Source organism: Diabrotica undecimpunctata, chromosome 1 (genome assembly GCF_040954645.1).
Source record: "Diabrotica undecimpunctata isolate CICGRU chromosome 1, icDiaUnde3, whole genome shotgun sequence".
In the NCBI taxonomy this organism is placed as follows: domain Eukaryota; kingdom Metazoa; phylum Arthropoda; class Insecta; order Coleoptera; family Chrysomelidae; genus Diabrotica; species Diabrotica undecimpunctata.
This window is the reverse complement of record NC_092803.1, coordinates 129,960,269-129,980,997: the sequence shown is the minus strand read 5'-3', so window position 1 is coordinate 129,980,997 and position 20,729 is coordinate 129,960,269. Positions and strand designations below refer to the sequence as shown.

The 20,729-nt window shown below is 34.3% G+C and overlaps 1 protein-coding gene across 3 annotated transcripts in view; it reads right to left on the bottom strand.

The window, feature by feature from the left end:
- The window catches only part of LOC140431696 (uncharacterized), a 48,738-nt gene that overhangs the window by 19,614 nt on the left and 8,395 nt on the right, over positions 1–20,729 (bottom strand). For 2 of the 3 annotated variants that reach the window (XM_072519591.1, XM_072519582.1), the window contains exon 2: positions 7,507–7,658. In XM_072519591.1, coding sequence (XP_072375692.1) covers positions 7,507–7,543 — 37 coding nt within the window. In that variant the 5' untranslated portion in view covers positions 7,544–7,658. Of the gene's footprint in view, positions 1–7,156; positions 7,437–7,506; positions 7,659–20,729 lie in introns of those variants that run through there. The other variant, XM_072519587.1, reaches the window with a different exon arrangement.

The following is a 20,729-nucleotide window of genomic DNA, read 5'->3' as shown; positions in this document are numbered from 1 at the left end:
TCAAAAAACTAGCTGAAGAAAACACAATAACGGACCGAGAAACAAAACAGGCACAGAACAGGGACATGAGCAGATCTAAAGATAATAACACAAACGGGAGTAAAAACAAATTGAAGTACAACTTAAACACAGAAAAGAACAAAACAATTTGGAAAATGGCATCATGGAATGTGAGAGGTATAAATGGGAAAGAAATAGAATTGGGGGAAGAAATTAGAGATAAGAACATTGAAATAGTAGCTATAACAGAGACAAAGAAAAAAGGAAAAGGACCAATAATATTAGAAAACGGAATGTTACTAATATACAGTGGAGTGGAAGAAACGAAGAGAGCTCAGGCAGGAGTAGCGTGCATGATAAAGAAGGAGAGTATCAACAAAATAAAAAATTGGATATATTACAACGAACGTATACTAAGAGTAGACATAGATATGGATACAGAGGAAACCAATACAAACCTAATCATATGTTATGGACCAGATGAAGACGCAACAAAAAACGAAAAGAATGAATTCTGGGACAAATTACAAGAAGTGAGAAATGATTGTACAGAGAAAATTGTGATCACAGGAGACATGAACAGCAGAGTGGGGAAAGAAACAGAAAAATGGAACAATGTCATCGGACCTTATGGGGAGGACAAACTAAACAAAAATGGAAAATTACTACTCGAATTCTATCTAGACAATAACCTGGTGATTATGAACACACACTTCCAACATAAAGGGATACACAAGATCACAAGAGAAGTCAAAGCAAGAGACGAACAATCAATTATAGACTATACTATAGTGCAAAAAACAGAGAAGAACTGGATAAGAGACGTAAGGGTAAAAAGGAGTTATGAAATTGGTAGTGACCACTATCTACTAGAAACCACATTCAAAAGCAAAAGAAAAGAAATAAAAAGAAATGAGAACATAAACAGAAAACACAAAGAAATAATAAAAATTTATAAACTAAGGGAAGAAACAACAAGAATAAGATACTCAGAAGGACTAGAGAAAGAGATGGATAATGAACATGAAATAACAGAAACAATAGAAGAAGAATGGGGAAAATTTAAAAATGCGATGATAAAAACAGCTAAATCAATATGTGGAACCACAAGAAATAACAACAGAGGGAAACGAGCATCTTGGTGGAACGATGAAGTGAAAAGAGAAATAAAAGAAAAGAAGAAATTATGGAAAGAATACATCCAAGACAAAACACAACAAAAATATGAAAATTATAAGAGACAAAGAACAAAAGTTAAAGAGATAGTTAAGAAAGAGAAAAAGAAAAGTTGGGAAAAATTCGGGGAAAAAATGGAAGAAAACAGCACAGAAAACGTAAAATTATTTTACAGAACACTGAAAAACCTAAGAAGCAACAAAGAAACGAAACTGAAACAAATAATGAACAAGGAAGGAACAATAATAAACGACGATAAGACAATAATGGAAAGATGGAGGGAATATTTTCAGCTGATACTGAATGGAAATCAAGCGAATACAATGGAGAAGGAAAGCCACAACAGGAGAGTATCCGTGAGAAACACGGAAAATCCAGAAACTATAGAAAAAGAAGAACTGGAAGAAGCAATAAGAAAGATAAAGATTGGAAAAGCAACAGGAAGCGATGAAGTAGCACCAGAAATAATGAAATATATAGGAGTAAAAGCAAAAGAAAAATTGTTATACATATATAACCTAATATGGAAGAGAAAAGTAATACCCAGAGAATGGACAAATGCAGTAATTATACCTATATACAAGAAAGGAAACACAAGAGACTGTAGGAACTATAGAGGTATATCACTACTATGTGTAGCAGCAAAAGTATACGAAACCATAATAGAAAGGAAAATTAGAAAAGAAATAGAACATAAATTAGAGGATGTACAAAGTGGATTCAGGAAAGGACACAACACACAAGACCATATATTCACCATGCAACAAGTAATAGAAAAAGCCTTAAAGAAAAATAAAGAAATATATCTGAGCTTTATAGACATGGAAAAAGCATTCGACTCAGTCAAAAGAAAAGATATATGGGAAAGCCTAAAGAAGAAACAAGTAAGTGAAGAACTGATAGAAGCAACAAAGAGTATATACATGAAAACAACAAATACAGTAAGAATGTTAAATATACAGTCAGAACCATTCGAAACAACCCAAGGAGTTAGACAAGGGGGAAGCCTCAGCCCAGTACTATTCATAAATGTAATAGATGAGATAGTGAAAGAATGTAAGAAAACATTCAAGAAATACTGCATCGGTTGGAATAGAATGCAAATGATAAATGCTGAGAACAGTAATCAACAACAAAGGAGACATCGAGGATGATCTTAACAACAGATTGGAAAACACAGGAAAACTATTCCAAGCACTAAATAGAGGATTCCTTAATAACAAAGAAATATCAACAAAGACCAAGATGACAATATACAAAACAATATATAGACCTACAGTGACATATGGAGCAGAAAATTGGATATTAAACAAAAGACATCAGAGCAGAATTCAGGCAGCAGAGATGAAATACCTCAGAAGAACGATAGGAGTAAAAAGAACTGATAGAATCAGAAATGAAGAAATAAGAGAAAGACTCAAAATCAAACCAATACTCGAGTCAATCAAAGAGAAAAAATTGGCATGGTTCGGACATCTAACCCGGATGGACAATAATAGACAAGTTAAAAGAGTGTGGGACGCCAAACCAATAGGGAAGAACAGAAGAGGAAGACCCATTAAAGAATGGAATAGTGACATCTCGCAGATACTGCAGAGTAAGGGTAAGACTTGGCAGGAAGCAACACAGATGGCATCCAATAGGAAGGAATGGAGAAAGTTCGTTAAGAGCTAGGACACCTCAGAAGACTGTCAAATATTGAAATGTAATGAATTGTATTTTAAACGGCCCAACACCGAAAGGTACAAATGGGTCTACTGATTAAGTAAAGTAAAGTAAATTTAGTAAATGCAGGTTTGCTTTATATTTCATATAATGCATATTGCATATAATGCAAAACTGCATTATATAATATATATTACATGGCTCTAGCTCTAGCCATTACACTATGGCCCAAGAAATGAAATTTTTTTATGTATTGGGAGGGTAAGTTTGTGCGGTCGCCGCACAAAAAAGGTAGGCAAATGGTTTTCGTGCCATCTTTGCTAACTGTCGTTGGCCAACGTTTTTATTCGTCTATTTATATGGTTGAAATAAAGATGATTCTCGTTTTAACAGCTGGCAACCCTAATTTGCGAGCATTTTTAGCAGCGTATAAAACATGAATATAAGTCATCAGCAGCGTATTTTATTTAAAAGATAAATGAGCAAAATACAATTTTTGTTCAAAAATTAATTACTATTAATTGAATTAAAGATATTTGCGGCCACTTTTTGACTGGCATCCTATTACCAATGTATTCTCTTACGTATGTATGTATGTAAAAATGTGAGTAACATAAACAGAAAAGAATTTAAGGCAACCACAAGAAAATGCAGAAGTCAGAATGGCGACCTATTAACAAAAAGGAAAGACGTATTGAATAGATGGGTGATATATTTTAAATAGGCACTTAATATGGAGGAAGAAGAAGAAAATCTCGAAGACGAAAGAGATGAGATAAGGGGAGCAGAGGAGGGGGAAGAGGAACCAATAACGATTCAAAGTTAAAGATGCAGTTAAGAAACTAGCCAGAAACAAATCACCAGGAATAGATGATATCTGGATGATCCCAGCTGAATTATATGAAGAAGGTGACCATGATACGATTAGGGCATTAGAGCAGCTTATAAAAGAAATATGGACACAGAAATCCCTCCCCAATGATTGGAATACTTTGCACCATTCATAAAAAAGGAGATCTTGGAAAGCTATAACCACAGAGGAATTACGCTTCTAAATGCAGCGTATAAAATATTTTCCTCAGTACTATGTCACCGTATGGCACCATATGCAGAATAGATAGTTGGAAAATACCAGGCTGGTTTCAGAGGTGGTAAATCGACAATTCATCAGATTGCAACCCTGAAACAAATTTTGGAAAAAACACTGGAATATGGCATTGATGCTCATCACATATTTATAGACTACAAAGCAGCCTACGACTCTGTGAATAGAAGAGAAATGTTCAAAGCAATGAAAGAGCTAGGAATACTAAATCAGTTGTTGTTGAATGTAGAGTACGAATTCAGGGGGAACTGTCTGAACCTTTTAAAACAAATAATGGGCTACGCCAGGTAAACCCTCTCTCCTGTATACTATTCAATCTGACTCTGGAAAAAGTAATACGTATGTCACAAATCACAATCTTTAGTTCAATATATAATAAATCAGCGCAAATCCTGGCCTATGCTGATGATATCAATATTGTTGGGAGAACGGAAAACGCTGTACGAGAGGCGTATGTAGGATTAAAACAATCAGCTACAAAAATGGGTTTCATAATAAACACCAACAAAACTAAGTATATGAAAATAAGCACGCAACCATAACTCCTACGACCACTCGTTACAGAAAACGACGTCATCGAAGCCGTGAACGAATTTGTATACCTGGGAGCGTTCCTTAACACTGAAAATAATACTACCGCAAAGATAAACCGCAGAATTTGCACGGCCAACAGATGCTATTTTGGGCTCAATCTCCTCCTTAAATCCACAATTATATCGAGAAATACAAAAATAAAACTCTACAAAACAATAATACGCCCAGTCCTAACATATGGTTCAGTGACTGTGGCTCTAGCAAAAAATAATGAAAACATGTTAGGATGCTTCGAAAGAAAAGTACTAAGGCGAATCTATGGAACAGTAAATAACAATGGAGTGTGGAGAAGTCGATACAACTTCGAACTTTATAGAATATACCAGAAACCTGATATCGTAAAACATATTAAGATAGGACGTCTGAGGTGGATAGGGCATGTAATGCGGATGGAACAAAATGACCCAGCTAGAAGAACGTTCCTTGATAGAACCATTGGTCAGAGAAGAAGGTTCCTTGATAACATGGATGAAGAGATGAGAAATATGGGAATACGTGCTTGGCGGAGAAATGCAATGGATAGGGACGACTGGAGAGAAATTCTTAAGGAGGCTAGGACCCACGTAGGATTGTAAAGCCGGAATGATGATGATAAAAAATGTGAGTTTAATTAACTACGTTATGAACATAGTGATCCTGTAGTGGGATCTTGTACTAAGAGGTACTAACAGTCAATTTACACAACAAGTAGAAATAAGTAAGGGTGTGAGACAGAGTTGCATTCTCTAAACTGTGCTGTTTAACATTTATGTATAAAAGATAATTCAACTTGCACAGCAGAATGAAAAAAGTATCAAAATAAATGGAAATAATTTGCGATATGCCGATGATACAGCTACCATATCAGACAACATAGAAGAATTACGAGAGATCAAGAGATAGTAAATAATATTAATACAGTGGGAGAGTAATATGGGCTCAACATTAACATTCCAAAAACAAAATTAATGATAATCACCAGACAATCCTATATGCCAGCCCATTTGAAAATAAACAACCAACTTATAGACAAAGTTGAGAAATTTAAATATCTTGGATTTACCTTAAAGACTAAATGGGACTGAGACAAAGAAGTGAAGGTACGAATAGCAATAGCTAGAAATACTTTTAACAAATTCAATAACTACCTTTGTCAGTGAGAAACTTCTTTGGGTCTCCATAGTCGCTTCCTAAAATGCGACATATAACCAATAATAATGTACGGTAGCGAGACCTAGCCACTTAGTCAGATAGCAAAACCGCATTGAAGCAGTCGAAATTTAGGAGTCTTAAATTAAGAAGGTTACTTAAAATTCTATGGATCGATCGTATTACAAATAAAGAGATCTAAAGATGAACTAATACCCAAAGAGAGCTTCTAAGCATAGTTAAACAGCGAAAGGTCTTATACCTAGGCCGTATTTAAAGAAGCGATAAATATAGTTTTTTAAAAATCATTCTTGAAGGTCGAAAAGGACCAAGTTGCAAATGGCACTCATCGTTCAGAGACATAAGAAACTGGTGCGACGAAGAGCAGAAGAAGGATCCTTACACATATTCCAACCAGCATGAACGCCTACACGCTGAATAGCGTGCGGCATAAGAAAAAGAAAAATTCAAGAGGAGTGACGACAAAAAAAGTTAACATATAAAAGCATCTGGATACGATTGTTAATGAGAATAACGACTATAGGGAAGTAATAACAATGAGAATTGGACAAGCTAGTGCAGTACTTAACAAAACAAAAAAGGACTATGTAGTAGTGACCTCAGCTTACAACTCAAAGTAAAAAAAATACGGTCTTATTTATTTTCAATGTTGCTTTATAGCATGAAGAACTGGACCTTAAAGGAGGAAATTATTGGTCGGCTAGAAGCATGTGAGATGTGGACCTGCAGAAGAATATTAAAAATAAATTGGATGGACTGGGTAACAAATTCTGAGGTGTTGAGAAGAAGGAAAAAAATAAATACAATTAACATAAGAAAGTTATAATATACGGGTCATTTGAACGAGATTGGATAAGTATTTGATATTGCAGATATTAATATAATGGCAATAATGGCAACGCAAAATACAAAAAATGACAAGTACTGGAAGAAGATACAATTCGTGGTTAAATAATCTAAGAAAGCGGTATAAATGTAGTTCCGTAAACTATTCAGAGTTGCAGTGTCAAAAGTGAAAGAGGCCATAATGATAGCCAACCTCTTTAAACGAGACGGTACCTGACTAAGATAAATGGAATAGTTTATAGATAAAATAAGAATCGAAAATATTAGAGAAGCACTAGGAGTATAGGGCGAAGAGAAGTAGGTTAAAGTACGCAGGCAAGTTTGTGGAGATCATAAATCGTTATAGTGTGACATCAAAATTGTGCGATAAAAATATTTACACATATTAATAAAACACCCTACTAATATATTTATATTAGTATTATCAAAACCAAATGAAATCAAATGGAATGGAATTTGATATCGATATTAGAAGAAAAAAAATTTAGATGAAATATAACATCAGTAGAGTATCAAAAATATCACTAAAATAAATTTTAAATAATGAAGGAAATAATAATAATATCATTTAGAAATAACAAAACTTAAATATTTGGATGGTATATAATATATAATACGTACTACTCATATACTGCGGTTTGCTGTAATTCATCTTGCACTCAATAATATACGATAAAAGCCTCAAGAATCATATATTACTGCAAAATACACTAAAACCATTCTTCATATCCAGCACACAACCATTTCTAGCAGCAGTTCTAACGAAATTAAAATCGCATTATATCGCTATGTTGATATAATGATCATTTTTGACTTTTGTTACATTTATGACTAAGATTGTAAGTTTCCAGAAAATACCAAATACTTTTACAGATAATAAAACTAGTTTTGGAGCGATGTTATTAAGATATGATACTGCTTATTTATATATTGAAAGAATATCGGAAAACATTTAGCAGCTAAGTACTCACTTTCTTCCCAATATTTTTCCATTTTAACTGGGGCCATGACGTACTTTTTGGTATCAAATATTCTTGTCTTCCTACATCAGGAACCCGTACTACTGACTTGTTACTGTTTTCTAGATTTGCTTCCATTACTCTGATTAAAAAGTCTACAAAAACTAGAACAAAAAGTGGATTTAAATAGCTAAATGTTTAAAACTTGTCCAAAAATTATAGTACAGTTATTATATGATTTTATAATGAGTTAAGAAATATCATAGTATTTAAAGATAAATATCATAGAAAGATAATGGCACGGAATCAAGTCCATTTGCCACAGAAAGTTGTATACAGAACTTTTCTTATAATATAAATACAGAGTTGTGGGTTATGCTGCTTTAAATTTCTATTTTTACTTTTTTAATAAAATTTACTAGAAGTTTTAACGTGTTTCTATTGGCAGTTAACAAAATAAGTGATAGATTTAATGGAAGAAAATATTTCATTTTAATGAGATTACAAATTAATTCATTGGATTTTTTTAAATGTTTTTTGCAACCGAAGAATATATGGTTTAGATCTTCGTAAGAGTTCTGGTCACAACTACAGGCCGATGACTGTATAATGTCGAGCTTAGCAAGGTGCGATGGAAATCGCCAATGATTTGTTTTAAGTAGAAAAACACTTGCCGCAAAGAATTTTGAAGTGGAATAATTGAAAATATATTTTGGTGGAGATGGTAGGGTTGGATGTATTTTAAAATACGTAATTTTTGAGTTTTCTACAACGTTTTCCCACTGTCGTTCCCATTTTAACATTATTTTATTTTTTATCAAATTAGAGACGTCTGGTATTGTACAAATATTACAATGAACTCCATTTTGTACTGCCTCCTTGGCCAAACTATCAGCTTTTTCATTACCTAGCATACCTATATGACCTTTGACCCATAAAAATGTTATATTTAAATCTGCTATCAATTTTTTTAAATTGCATAATATAGGGCATTTCATTCTTTAAAATTTTATGCTTTTTATTGACTCCAAGGCTGACTTAGAATCAGTTAGTATTACCCCCTCTCGTAAATTATTTGATATTAACCAAGTAATGCCCTTCAAAATTGCTAAAGTTCAGCAGTATATATGCTACATATTGATAGTAATTTAAATATAAATGACTGTTTTGTATTTTGAATAAAAAGTCCACAACCAACTCCGTGTTTTGTTTTGGATCCATCTTATACACTTCTCCAAGAAATTAACGCACCACTTTGAAATATTAAAATATTTTATTAGCGTTAATAAAAATTTCCATTGTAATGTTATATTTTGCAAGCCCCATGTATATGTCATTCGTACACTCTATATTTATTTACTGTGTTTTATCGCTATAGTTTTTTTTATTACAATACAAAAAGAAGCAAAAAATGTATTAATCCCATAAATATACTAATTTCCAAGTGTTCACGAATTTTATTAGACTAGTGGTTAATTGTTGATTATTGTTAATTGTGTTTATTACGGAGCGTCAATCACGTAATTTAACCCGAGATGAATGTGTCCAAGTAGTGATACTGTCGGAAGAAGGTTGGAGTTGCTGAAGAATTGGTCGTCGGTTTAATGTGTCCCACACATCCGTCTCACGGGTGTTAGAAAGATTCCTCGAAACAGGGGATCATACTCGCAGACTAGGGCAAGGACGAAACCGGGTAACTACCCTCTTTGACAACGTTTTGTAACACATCGAAGTCTACAAATTCAGCTTCGAGACGTGCCTACTATACAAATTAGTACTGAAACTTTTCGCCAGCGACTTAGGCAATACAACTTAACACCTAGGATTGCCGCCCAAGGTCCTCTATTAACTACAGAGCATCGAAGGGGGAGACTACATTTTGAGAGAGAACACGTTAATTGGTTAGAGGCTGACTGGAAACGAGTGCTATTTACTGATGAATCCCGATTTTGTTTGTACAATAACGACAGACGTGTTCGTGTGTTGCGACGACCCAACAAACGATATGCTCAGTGTAATTCTCACACACCACATTTTTTGGTAGAGGATCCGTTATGGTGTGGGGTCGTATTTCTTTGACCGCACGTACGGACCTAGTGGTCATACAAAATGGAACTGTTACAGCTAAATGGTACATATTGGAGATCCTCCAGCAACATGTAGCACCATTCGCTCCTTATATCGGTGAAAATTTCTTACTAATGCAAGATAATGCCAGACCTCACGCTGCACAGATCGTCAGAAATTATCTAGAAAAGGTATAAATTAACACTATGGAGTGGCCAGCACATAGTCCGGATTTAAATCCGATTGATAATCTCTGGGATATCCTTGGTAGGCGATTAAGAGCGACACCGATCCAACCAAACAACTTACAGGAAGTGGGAGAGAGGCTGATCCAGATTTGGAGAGAACTAGACTAAAATGAAATACGGCAATTAATTTTAAGCATGGGCCAACGATGTGAGGCTGTTATACATAGTAGAGATGGAAACACTCGTTATTAAGACTTTTTTCGTATTTTAGTTTACTTTTCTAATCATTATTTTTTTTAGAATTTTCCGTTTTATTTTTTTTTTTCTCCTGTACTTCAACATTTTCTGATGATTAGACACATTGTTATAATTACTAATAAATATGGTGAAGTTTTATTTTTTATTCTTTGCCTGTTTACAAATAAAATTGATTTATTGAAGTGGTGCGTTAATTTCTTGAGAAGTGTATATAAATGTCTTATTGACTAATCCACCCAATATAGATCTTAAAAGGGTATGGTTTATATGATCATATTCTGTATAATTGTGTATTATAACTGTGTGTGGTTTTATTAGTGATCTAAAGGGTATAGTATACATAAGCAATTTTTTATTTTTACTAAAAGAAATGTGATCAGCATTAGTCTCAACAAAAGCTTCTGCAAGTGGAGGAGAATTTTTTATTTTATAATAGGGGTTTGTGAAGTCTTTTTTTGCAATATCACTTAATTTGTTGATCATGTTTGACTCAAGGGATTTTAAAGATATTTTTGTGATAACAGCTGCTGACGCAAGTCCAAAGGTAATTCATTACACTCTGCCAGTATTGCTTTCGCCGGTGATGATACCATCCCACAGATGCAAGTTCTAAGACATTTATATTGAACTCTGTTTATTTTGTTTAGATTGGTATTACAAGAGGATCCGTATAACAACATCCATAGTCAATGATAGAACGCACGTAGGCTCTATAAAACAATAAAGCTATACCAGGAGCTGCGCCCCAACTTCGATTTGTTACACACCTAAGCAAATTATAGCCTTTCTCACATTTGTTTATTAAGTGACTTATGTAGCTGGACCATAGTAACTTGGTGTCAACAATAATACCTAAATACTTAAACTCTTTAACTACCGACAGGGTACGTCCACACAGAGTTAATCTCTCTGGAGCACGTAGTCTATGCCTGGTAAAAAACATGATAGAGCACTTTTCCGTTGAAAGAGTCATGCCTGTTTCTTCTGTCCATATACTTACCTTATGCATAATATTCTCAAGAGCTTTTGTGCATGCTTCATAACTATTTTGGATGGTGTATGTACAGATATCATCTGCATATTGTATGCAATTTACGGAGTTATGAAATATACTCCATTCCACGAATATACGACTGTTTTAAATTCGGTTTAAGGTATCGATTTAAATGGTCCAATGTGCTGAATTGTACAATAGTAAATTCTCCCCATTTTTAAAACACTGTTATGACAGATATAAACCTTAGATTTAAATATGAAGTCATAATATAAATATAGAGTTGATAGTTTATAGAACAGTTGTAATTCAGATTTTGAAGTATATAATTACTATCACTGAGTTTAGTATTGTAAACAAGTTGGTTTTTGAATTAAGTGATTTAAACGAAGTGTAACAATACTTAAGTGATTGTAATATTGTAATTATATTATATATATATATATATATATATATATATATATATATATATATATACAGTATACTCCCTCTATAACGAACACGGTTATTACGAGGTTTCGCTTATAACGAGGTACATGAGATGTCCCGTGAAATTTGTATTCAACTATAACCCTCTATAGCGAGGCAAATCTGGTTATAACGAAAGAAAATAAAATCAAAAAACGTGTTTTTTACGTTTTTGGCCCGGCGGTAGCTATAAATAAATACCCTTTTAAACTGCCGCCCGCAATAAAGGAAATTTGCGATTTATGATTCACAAGTGTCATTGTAGGGGGTTGACCATTCACACCTAATAATAAGAAGGTCCTAATAGACAACATGTGGAAAGTGCTTTGAACGTTGTAAGAGACTATACAAAGACAAAACGCAAATGAAAAAGCATACAACTGTTTCACATCTTTAGAAAATATGAGAGATAGAATACTGGACAATTTAACACAGTTTAAAAGGACAGACTTCTTCCAATTGCAGAAGCAATAGTTTATGTTATCCTTGAAAAAACGCTTTATACAGATTTACAGAATACATATTTTTTGTTTTAACGTATATCATTGACAATAAAAGTAAACAACTCTTTTTTGTTTTAATGTATTTCATTGACAATAAAAGTAAACAATTTTTTTTCAAAAACGCCATTCAAACAATATTTAGCATCTTATATTGCTCCAAATGGCTTCACTATAGGAAGTTAATGTTTTAGAAAACTACCTATTCATATGTATGCACAGTATTATTGTTGTTTGATATAACGAGATCGACTTATAACGAGGTAATTAGTCTGCCATTTCAGTTCTCGTTATAGAGGGTATCTACTGTATATATATATATATATATATATATATATATATATATATATATATATATATATATATATATATATATATATATATATAATATAATTACAATATTACAATCACTAAATCATAAAGTAATAAAATAGTGTAATATCAAAAAAACCCGGCACGCCTCTTTGGTGTTTACATTTCAACGAAAGCCAATCCAAAGGTCTGATGAACACGTTTGCGTAAAAATTTTTGTTATTTTCGGATTAAATTTCACAATCAATTTTGCGTCTATCTGAACATCTATTAACTGAAATAATTTTAGTTTAGATGTCATACTAACAGTAGTAGATCCTTTTTATTGGAATAATGATTAGGCCAATTTACTTCCATACTTCTACTTGCACAGTAAAATATTCGTTGTCGCAATAATCCAAAACAGTCGTATATTCGTGGAATAACCTATAGTTATTATGCATGTGTTACTTACGATTTGAGTAGACAAAAATGATTTGGTTTTCAAAATATTATTCATGAATGTACCACTTATTCATATGTTTTAATCACATGGAGCGCTTCTTCAAACTTTCAATCCACAAATTAAACGTTTTGAATGCTTAAAAAGTCAATTATTTAAAGAGACCTGTAGGAGCTTACATTTTTATTGTGGAGATGTTTTGTCTTTTGCGCTAGATCGGATTTTGCTAACAGGTGCCTATCTGCCTAGAAATAGTTTATTCTAAGATAAGTTCTTTTTCGCAGAGTTGTCAAATTATCCGTTATCTCACGTAAAGCAATCTTTTGATAGCAATTCAACGAACTCACTTATAAGAGCGCCGCATTTATATAAAGAATACATTACTCTAGAATTATCTGGAGTAGTCCATCTATATTCTAGCTTGTATGAACGGCTCGCTCTGTAAGTCGGTAGATACATCTTGAAGGTTCTGGAACACGCATCATCGTTCTCAGAGATGCAACCGTTATATGGGGTACGTCGAAATTAGCTTGTTCGTAACACTGCTCCCACTTAGATCTGAGGGCGGAATCTACAGGATTCTCCAGCTCTGCATAAACCCCTCAGGAAGAAATAACAGTCTACTGTATTTGAAGGACACGATTCCTTCGGGTTAATACACCAGACGCCAGACCAGTAATTCTTACGCTGGTTTCTCGAAAGATAACTTCAAGCATGCTTCTGACAATCTTCCAATCCAGAAGATTGAACTTCTATTTTTTCAATTTCATACGGACCATCCCATTGTCTTTGCCGTTTACGAGACAAGCCCCGACGACGTTGTGGATTATAAAGCCAGGCAAGATCACCTACTTCAAAGCTTTCAGTATTGCATCGAGAATCATATTGATCTTTCATTCTGTCACTGGCTAACTAGATGTGTTGTCGGGCAAGTTCGTGAATGTTGTTTATTCTTAACTTCGGGCGGTAGACATATTCTTCGCTTGCAAAATGTTCTTCTAAAGATTGACCTGTATAATAATTTACGGCCATGCGGTAAGACATTAGAATAAATGAATATGCTGGTACTAATCTCTTTGATGTTCGGATACAACTTTGGCCAGGTGTTTACCCATCGTTCGGTTCATCCTCTCGACTATTCCATCTAATTGAAGATGCAGGGGTATGTTTTGGAAGAAGGTTGACTCGAAGTTTTACCCTTGGTCGGAATGGATCTCTAAGAGAACACCATATCATCTGAAAAATTCTTTAACAAGTACCTCTGCAACGGTAGTAGCTTCCTGATTTTGTATTGCAGAGGCCTCAGTCTATTTCTTAAAATATTCCATAGCTACCAGGATATCTGAAAATGGACCTGCAATGTCGATTGCTACTCTTTGCATAGGACTACCAACATACTGTTTCATGGGTGCTCTCATTTTACAAACTGGACCATTAATCGTTGCACACAGTTCACATTTCCGGCACCATCTTCTTGCATCATCTTCAGTTCAGCCAATAGTCATCTCGAATTTTTTGCATAGTCTTCGTAATACCAAAGTGTCCACTTGATGCATCGTTATAAAACTGACGCAATACTTCTGACACTTTACTTTTACGTACAATCAACTAAAGCTCAGATTCGTTACTACAATCGTTCTCAAAGATTCTATACACAAGATCATCTTTTAGTACCAGGTAATTCCATTGTCTCCAGTAGGATTTATGTCTGGGCTCTATGCACTAATGTCTTGCCAAGAAGGGCTCTCACCTCAACACATCCAATCGAATACTCTTTATACATGGATCATCTGATTGGGCGTTTTGTAGCTGTTAAGGCTGCCATTGATCGGTGATTAATGACGGTGGTTTGCCTCACGGGGCAGTCATTTCTTTAATTTAAGACAGTGATTACAATTTGCACTGCATAGCCGTCTTGGCAGAGTATCAGCATTTAAATGAACGTTTTCAGTTCGAATGTGACCTACGTCGCCACCATTCCAACATCTGGGCTCGCGTCTCTTCGGCATCGTGTTACTAATGATTTTCCATACGATTTCCTCCAGACGTTTATCGTTTTATTCGTCGCCTTCTTCAGAGGTTCGTACTCGATAGCTCCGTGAAGCTCGACTAGCTGTTTCGTGTTCCAAGGCAATGGCGAGCGCTTCATCTAAAACTTTCGGTCTTGCTAGTCGGAAAGCTTTCTGTAGTTCACTGTCTGTCAACTCATTGACGCAGGTATTATTAGCGCAGTATTAGATATCTTGCGGTTGTTCGATCTGTCGTTCTCTAGCGCATTGAAATTGCTCACTCTTTTTCTCCCCCACCAGAAAGAGAAGCTGCTATACTTTATGTAAGACACACAACAACCAACGAAAAAGAGATGGTGTCATTACTTAGCTCTACAGTCTGCTCAGTATTTAATAATATCATAGATGTATTTATTAACATATACTGAGCATGTCAGCAACGATTAATGACTACATCTTTTGCGGTTGTCCAATCTGTCTCTATCTAGCGCATTTAAACTCCCCACTCGCTCTTTCCCGACCAAAAAGAGACGCTGCTAGACTTAATTGATGTAAGCTAGAGACACAAGTTACAACGAAAACAAAAATGATGTCGTTACTCAGTCTATATACGTCTATGGTTAATATATACGTTTATGGTTCCGACAATGTTCCCAGTGTTGCGTCACCATTTGCGCAGTAATCACGCTTACAGGGAGTCCCTATTGGGGAGAGTACATATTGTTTTTTTTTTCACCACAAGTAAGTATTGTTGGCGAATTTATTTATATTAAGGTACACTGGTGTAAGTGGAAAGTTGGGGCAAGTGGAACCAACGCTTATTTTGTTAAACTCAACTTTTGTAAAATAGCTCCACCTATTGAATACCAGCCTATTTATAACCTTTATATGCTCTGTGGTACATGGGGCCGCTAGCTATTCATTGTCGATTGTTGTCTCATAGTGATAATGAGTTAACAGGTTTCTATTGTCGGTACGTATAATTTCGAAAATAATTTTGAAATAACTGAAGACTGTTCAAGTAAGTACCTAATAAAGAGTAGTCCTTTATATTTTAAACGCATGAAAACCGCCCATTTGTTCACATTAAGTAACCAATGCATGGGTTACACTTGTCTTCAACAAAATGGTAGACATGGCAAGTGTAACCTACGTTAGGTTCCACTACTTGCCCCAGTTTGTAATTGATAATTTATCTTATTTATTTTAGACATTGGTACGTACATACGTTCGCAAAAAGCCGCTGTCCCAATACTCCAAAGACACTCTAAAATCAGCCGTTGAAGCTGTAAAGAATCAAGAAATGACTGTATACAGAGCATCAATAATTTATGAGATTCCCAAAGCAACCTTATTTAAACATGTTAAAGGTCAAAGAGGTATCAAAAGCTCAACCATAGTTAGACCTTCTGCTGTACCTTACGAAGAAAAAAAGATATCAGAAATCATCATTTAAATGGAAAAATACTGGTTTGACCTCTCCAAGAAAAAAGTGTTGTTACTTATAGGTTAAAATTGTTATGTGAATGAAAATAAGATCGAAACTCATTTAAGGATCAAATGATTAAAAGGTTGCCAATGTGTTTGGTCAAAGGTCTGTGTTTCAATTATTAAAACAATGGATAAATGGAAGCGGAAACGTTTCAAAAACAATGTTTTTAAGAAACATAACCCAGGACCGAACTGTTATTCTTATCTACGATGGTCATAGCTCTCATGTAGGCATCTTACTTGTTCAAATCGCAAGACAAGAAAACATACACATTTTTAAACTCCCCTCTACTCCAATGCACCAGCCACATCCTTTAACCTATACACATCAGAAAGTTTCGACCTTTAAAAATAAAATCGGAGAATGAACTCATTAAGTGGAAATGAAATAATTATGGATATAAACTTCCCAAATCCGTTTTTGCTGTTATAATGTCCAAAATATGGGAAAATCTATATCCAGTTAATATTAAATATGGTTTTTAAAAGGTTGGAATTTTTCCATTTTGTCACGCCGTAATGCCTATGAAAAGTTCTGAACCACAAGCATAAACGTTGGTGCACTTTTTAAGAACATCTGACAGATGTAGCTGCATTTACTTTTAATGCAGCAAATCAACCACAAATAGTCTTAGTACCCACAACAACCACACTCGCAAACGAAGTCAGTGTATCCGAGGGCGGAGACCCAACATCTTCAAACCATCGGAAGAAAACGTATGAAGAGTTGCTTCTGGAGCAAATAAACCAAATAACAAAAACTACCACCGAAAGAAAAATATCTGCACTAGTGCGGAAGTCATCACTTTACAAGACGCTGTTGCTAAACTGGAACAAAACTAGCGGCTTGAAAACCACATCAAAATAAAAAATATAGCTGTTACGAAGTTAAACTTGTTAAAAACAACAGTAGCGAAGATGACGAGCTAGAAAACGAGAATATTCGAAGGAAAAATAAAAATAAGCAGAAAAAGTCGACTAAAAAGCGATCCTTATTTGACGAAGACAGTAGTGATGGCGACAGTATTGAAGATAAACAAAACATTTCAAGCAATTCTACCATAGATGATAGATAGAGAAATTAAGTTCCTTAATTAAATGCAGCTAGACTTAACAAAAGTAAACGTCATTTACGATATAATTTGAAGCTTGTTTGACGAGACTTTTGGTTTGTTCCGTGGTATGAACGGGTGAGTGTGGGACTCGAGAGGAGAGGTGAGACGCAAAACTGGTAGCCCCGGCCGATATAGAGGGTCGAATGAATTCAAGTTTGAGGTTGGAAAAGATGAGCGATGATTGAAGCGGTCGTGTTTAATTTGGTCGGAGGGAACCGGCAAATTTGTTAAAAAAGGTGAATTTTACTCAAAGTGTAACACTTGCCGTGCTACAATAATATATACAAGGCCTGAATCGCTCACTGTCGAAGAGAATTGGGCGGGGTTTTCTTAAACATATAGAAACTATATCGTATCTTAAATTCAAGCACAATTAGATAATATGAAATTATAATTTATTATTGGACGCCACCCCTGGTTTATCCTCGAAGGGAAGAGCAAAAAAAAATTAAGATTTATTGAAAGTTTACAAGAAAACTATTCTTTATTATTTCTTAGTAATGAACAAAAAGAAAACATTAAAAGTTACGTTATCCCAAAGGGATTCCAAAATATTATTTTATGTTAACATTATCATAAACAAAAAAATCTTTGTATCGTATTAAATTAAGAATTGGTTATAAAGAAAATGAATGTATATATATATTAACCCCAAATTTCGAAATTTGTTTACATTGAAAATAATATAGTTATTTATCAACTAGGAACAATGAAGAAAATAAACCTTTAAATTAAATTAGAACACTTCACTATATTTTCATTTTTTTTTTGAGTTCATAATAATTTCTGTTGTCTTGAAAGTAGGTATAATAAAAATTGGTACAACCTTAATCTGCTCTGTTTCTCTTCTTATTTAATCGGTCACCAAATAAACCATTGATTCAGCTACGTACTATATCAAATCACCACCATCCTAGATAAGAGGGGTTAGGGATTCCATAAAAAGATACTGCTACTGGGCCATGATCTGGAATAACTCCATAGCAATACTATCTTGCGACGAGTATTAGAAATATAATATCAGCATTATAGCCTCTCCAATAAGGGTCTAAAAAAATAAATATCTATCTGAAATATGGACAAGAAAAGGATTTATTAGCTCACCTCTGAATTGAGACCCACTTTGGAAACACGTCTTAACGGTTGGACGGTCTTAACAGAAAAGAGCGAAGCGCTATCATGGCGCCTGAATCTGGAAATTGGGCGTGAGTGACAAGTTGAAAAATATGCTCATCTACCGGATATATTTGGGAATTACAGAAGAATCCTTGAGTCGGCTACAGGTAGGTACTTGACAGATAGATGGGGCTATTAGTTTTATTAAAAAAAAAATATAATCGAAATATATAATGAGTTTCTTTTAAATCTTTTGAAACGGTTACAAAAGTAATGTGTCAATTTTGAACGAGTTATCACTGTTTTTTTGTTGTATGCCATATCTTTCACAACTCACGTGGGAACAACTCAAAGATTTCAGAACAAAGCGAAACAGAACGCATAGAAATGACTCAACTATAAAAATGTAAACAAAAAAAAATAATTGCATTCTCACTCTCAAAATGCATAGGGTATTTCACCTATAACCAATATCATGAACAAAGCGGAATAAAACAAAACATATCTACAAATCATTATTTGAGACCAAATGCTCGCATTCAATCGAAACAATATAATTAAGATATTATTATTTGAAATTTCATAAGTAATATAAAGCAAAACATACTAGTGTTGTCACCAAGATACAAAACAGATAATTTACTGCGTAGTCGTTATGAGACCTAACACAATAAAACACAAAAAAAATAATGTTATCGTTTGTTCGGAAGCGTAGAGTCTTTCATCTATGACTTAATCCACGAATAACATAAGAATAATAATACAATCGTATCATTAACGCCATAAGATACAAAATACAAATGTGTCATCGTTTGTTCGGAAGCATAGAGTCTTTCATCTATGACTTAATCCACGAATAACATAAGGTAATAACGCAGCGCGTCATTATAGACACATTTAGAAATACACAAATAAAAGGAAAGAGTTACTAATAGTTCAAAATTGGGTACATTAAAGTTCTACAAAGACAAGCCTTAATAAGTTTACTGGGAAAGGTAGACATCAGAATTTCTGTAAGACACATCTATATTTAGAAACAAAAAAAGGCTGATGTTTAGTTATTAGTATGACAACTAGAATTTGTGATAACTAACGTGTATCATCCGCCTATAATAGGGACAACATTGGTAGGTCAACTTCGGGTAGGGTCAACTTCGGGTAGGGTCAACTTCGGGTAGGGTCTAAATAATTCTAGATTACATAACTAAACAGGTATTGGAGAACTAAAAAAGTTTCCTGACGCGGTAGGCTGTTATTCTAGATTTATTACTGAAATACAATTATGAATGGCTTATCATTCCGACGAGTCAACTAGCGGGAATCCGCTTACTTCATCCCTAGCCTTCCTCAGTGTCTGGCCATTCAGAATATAGGATGTTAGACAGCAATAATCTTTTCAAACATTATTTTGGGGGGTTTCGAATAGAGAGTCGAAATTCGAAGGTCTTCACACTAAGAGTAAAACTTAGGCAAATGAACAGATACTATAATGAACTATCATTGGTAACTAGACAGAGGAATCTTGATATCTTTGGTATAGATACCAAAAAAAATTACTTGGATTTATAAATCCGTAAAATAAGATAAATTGAATTTTGTATCCACTTGAAGACAACTAAAGGTATGTACAATTTATTGTAATATAAACTAACATAAGCATAAAAATATCACATTCTACCAAGGCATTCTAAAAATAAAATGAGATTAAATTTTGCAAACACCCTTAAAATCAATATAGGTTCTTGGTCGGGGTAGCATAAACTCAAGATCTCGATCAATACAAACTAGAGAGAGAATAATACCGAAGTAGAATAAGATAAGATAAAAATAAAATTTATGTCGAAAAGAAATACGACATATATACATATATATAGACATATTGAACACAATAAATGATCAATATTATAATAATAAAAAGTAAAACAGTTCAACGAACTGGGGTGCGAGCCAAACTGAGTTGCTCTGGAGATCGACGTGCGGAGTCTCCTACACTACTTCCAGAGGCTCGTCTCTTTGCGACAACATCTGAGATACACAAAATTATTAATTGGAATAGGGATAGGTCCACTAATCCACTTGACTATAGCAGGATGCTCCCTGACTAATAGTCAACACCACCGACATAAAACAAGGGTTGTCGAGACAGCTCAAAAAAATTGAAACGTGTCAACTTCCTGAAGGGAAAGAAGCACTAAGGGACAGATTTGCCGAAGCAAAGTGGTATTCAATGTACTAAGTACTAGGGTATCAGTGCTGTACTGACCCCACGCCAAAA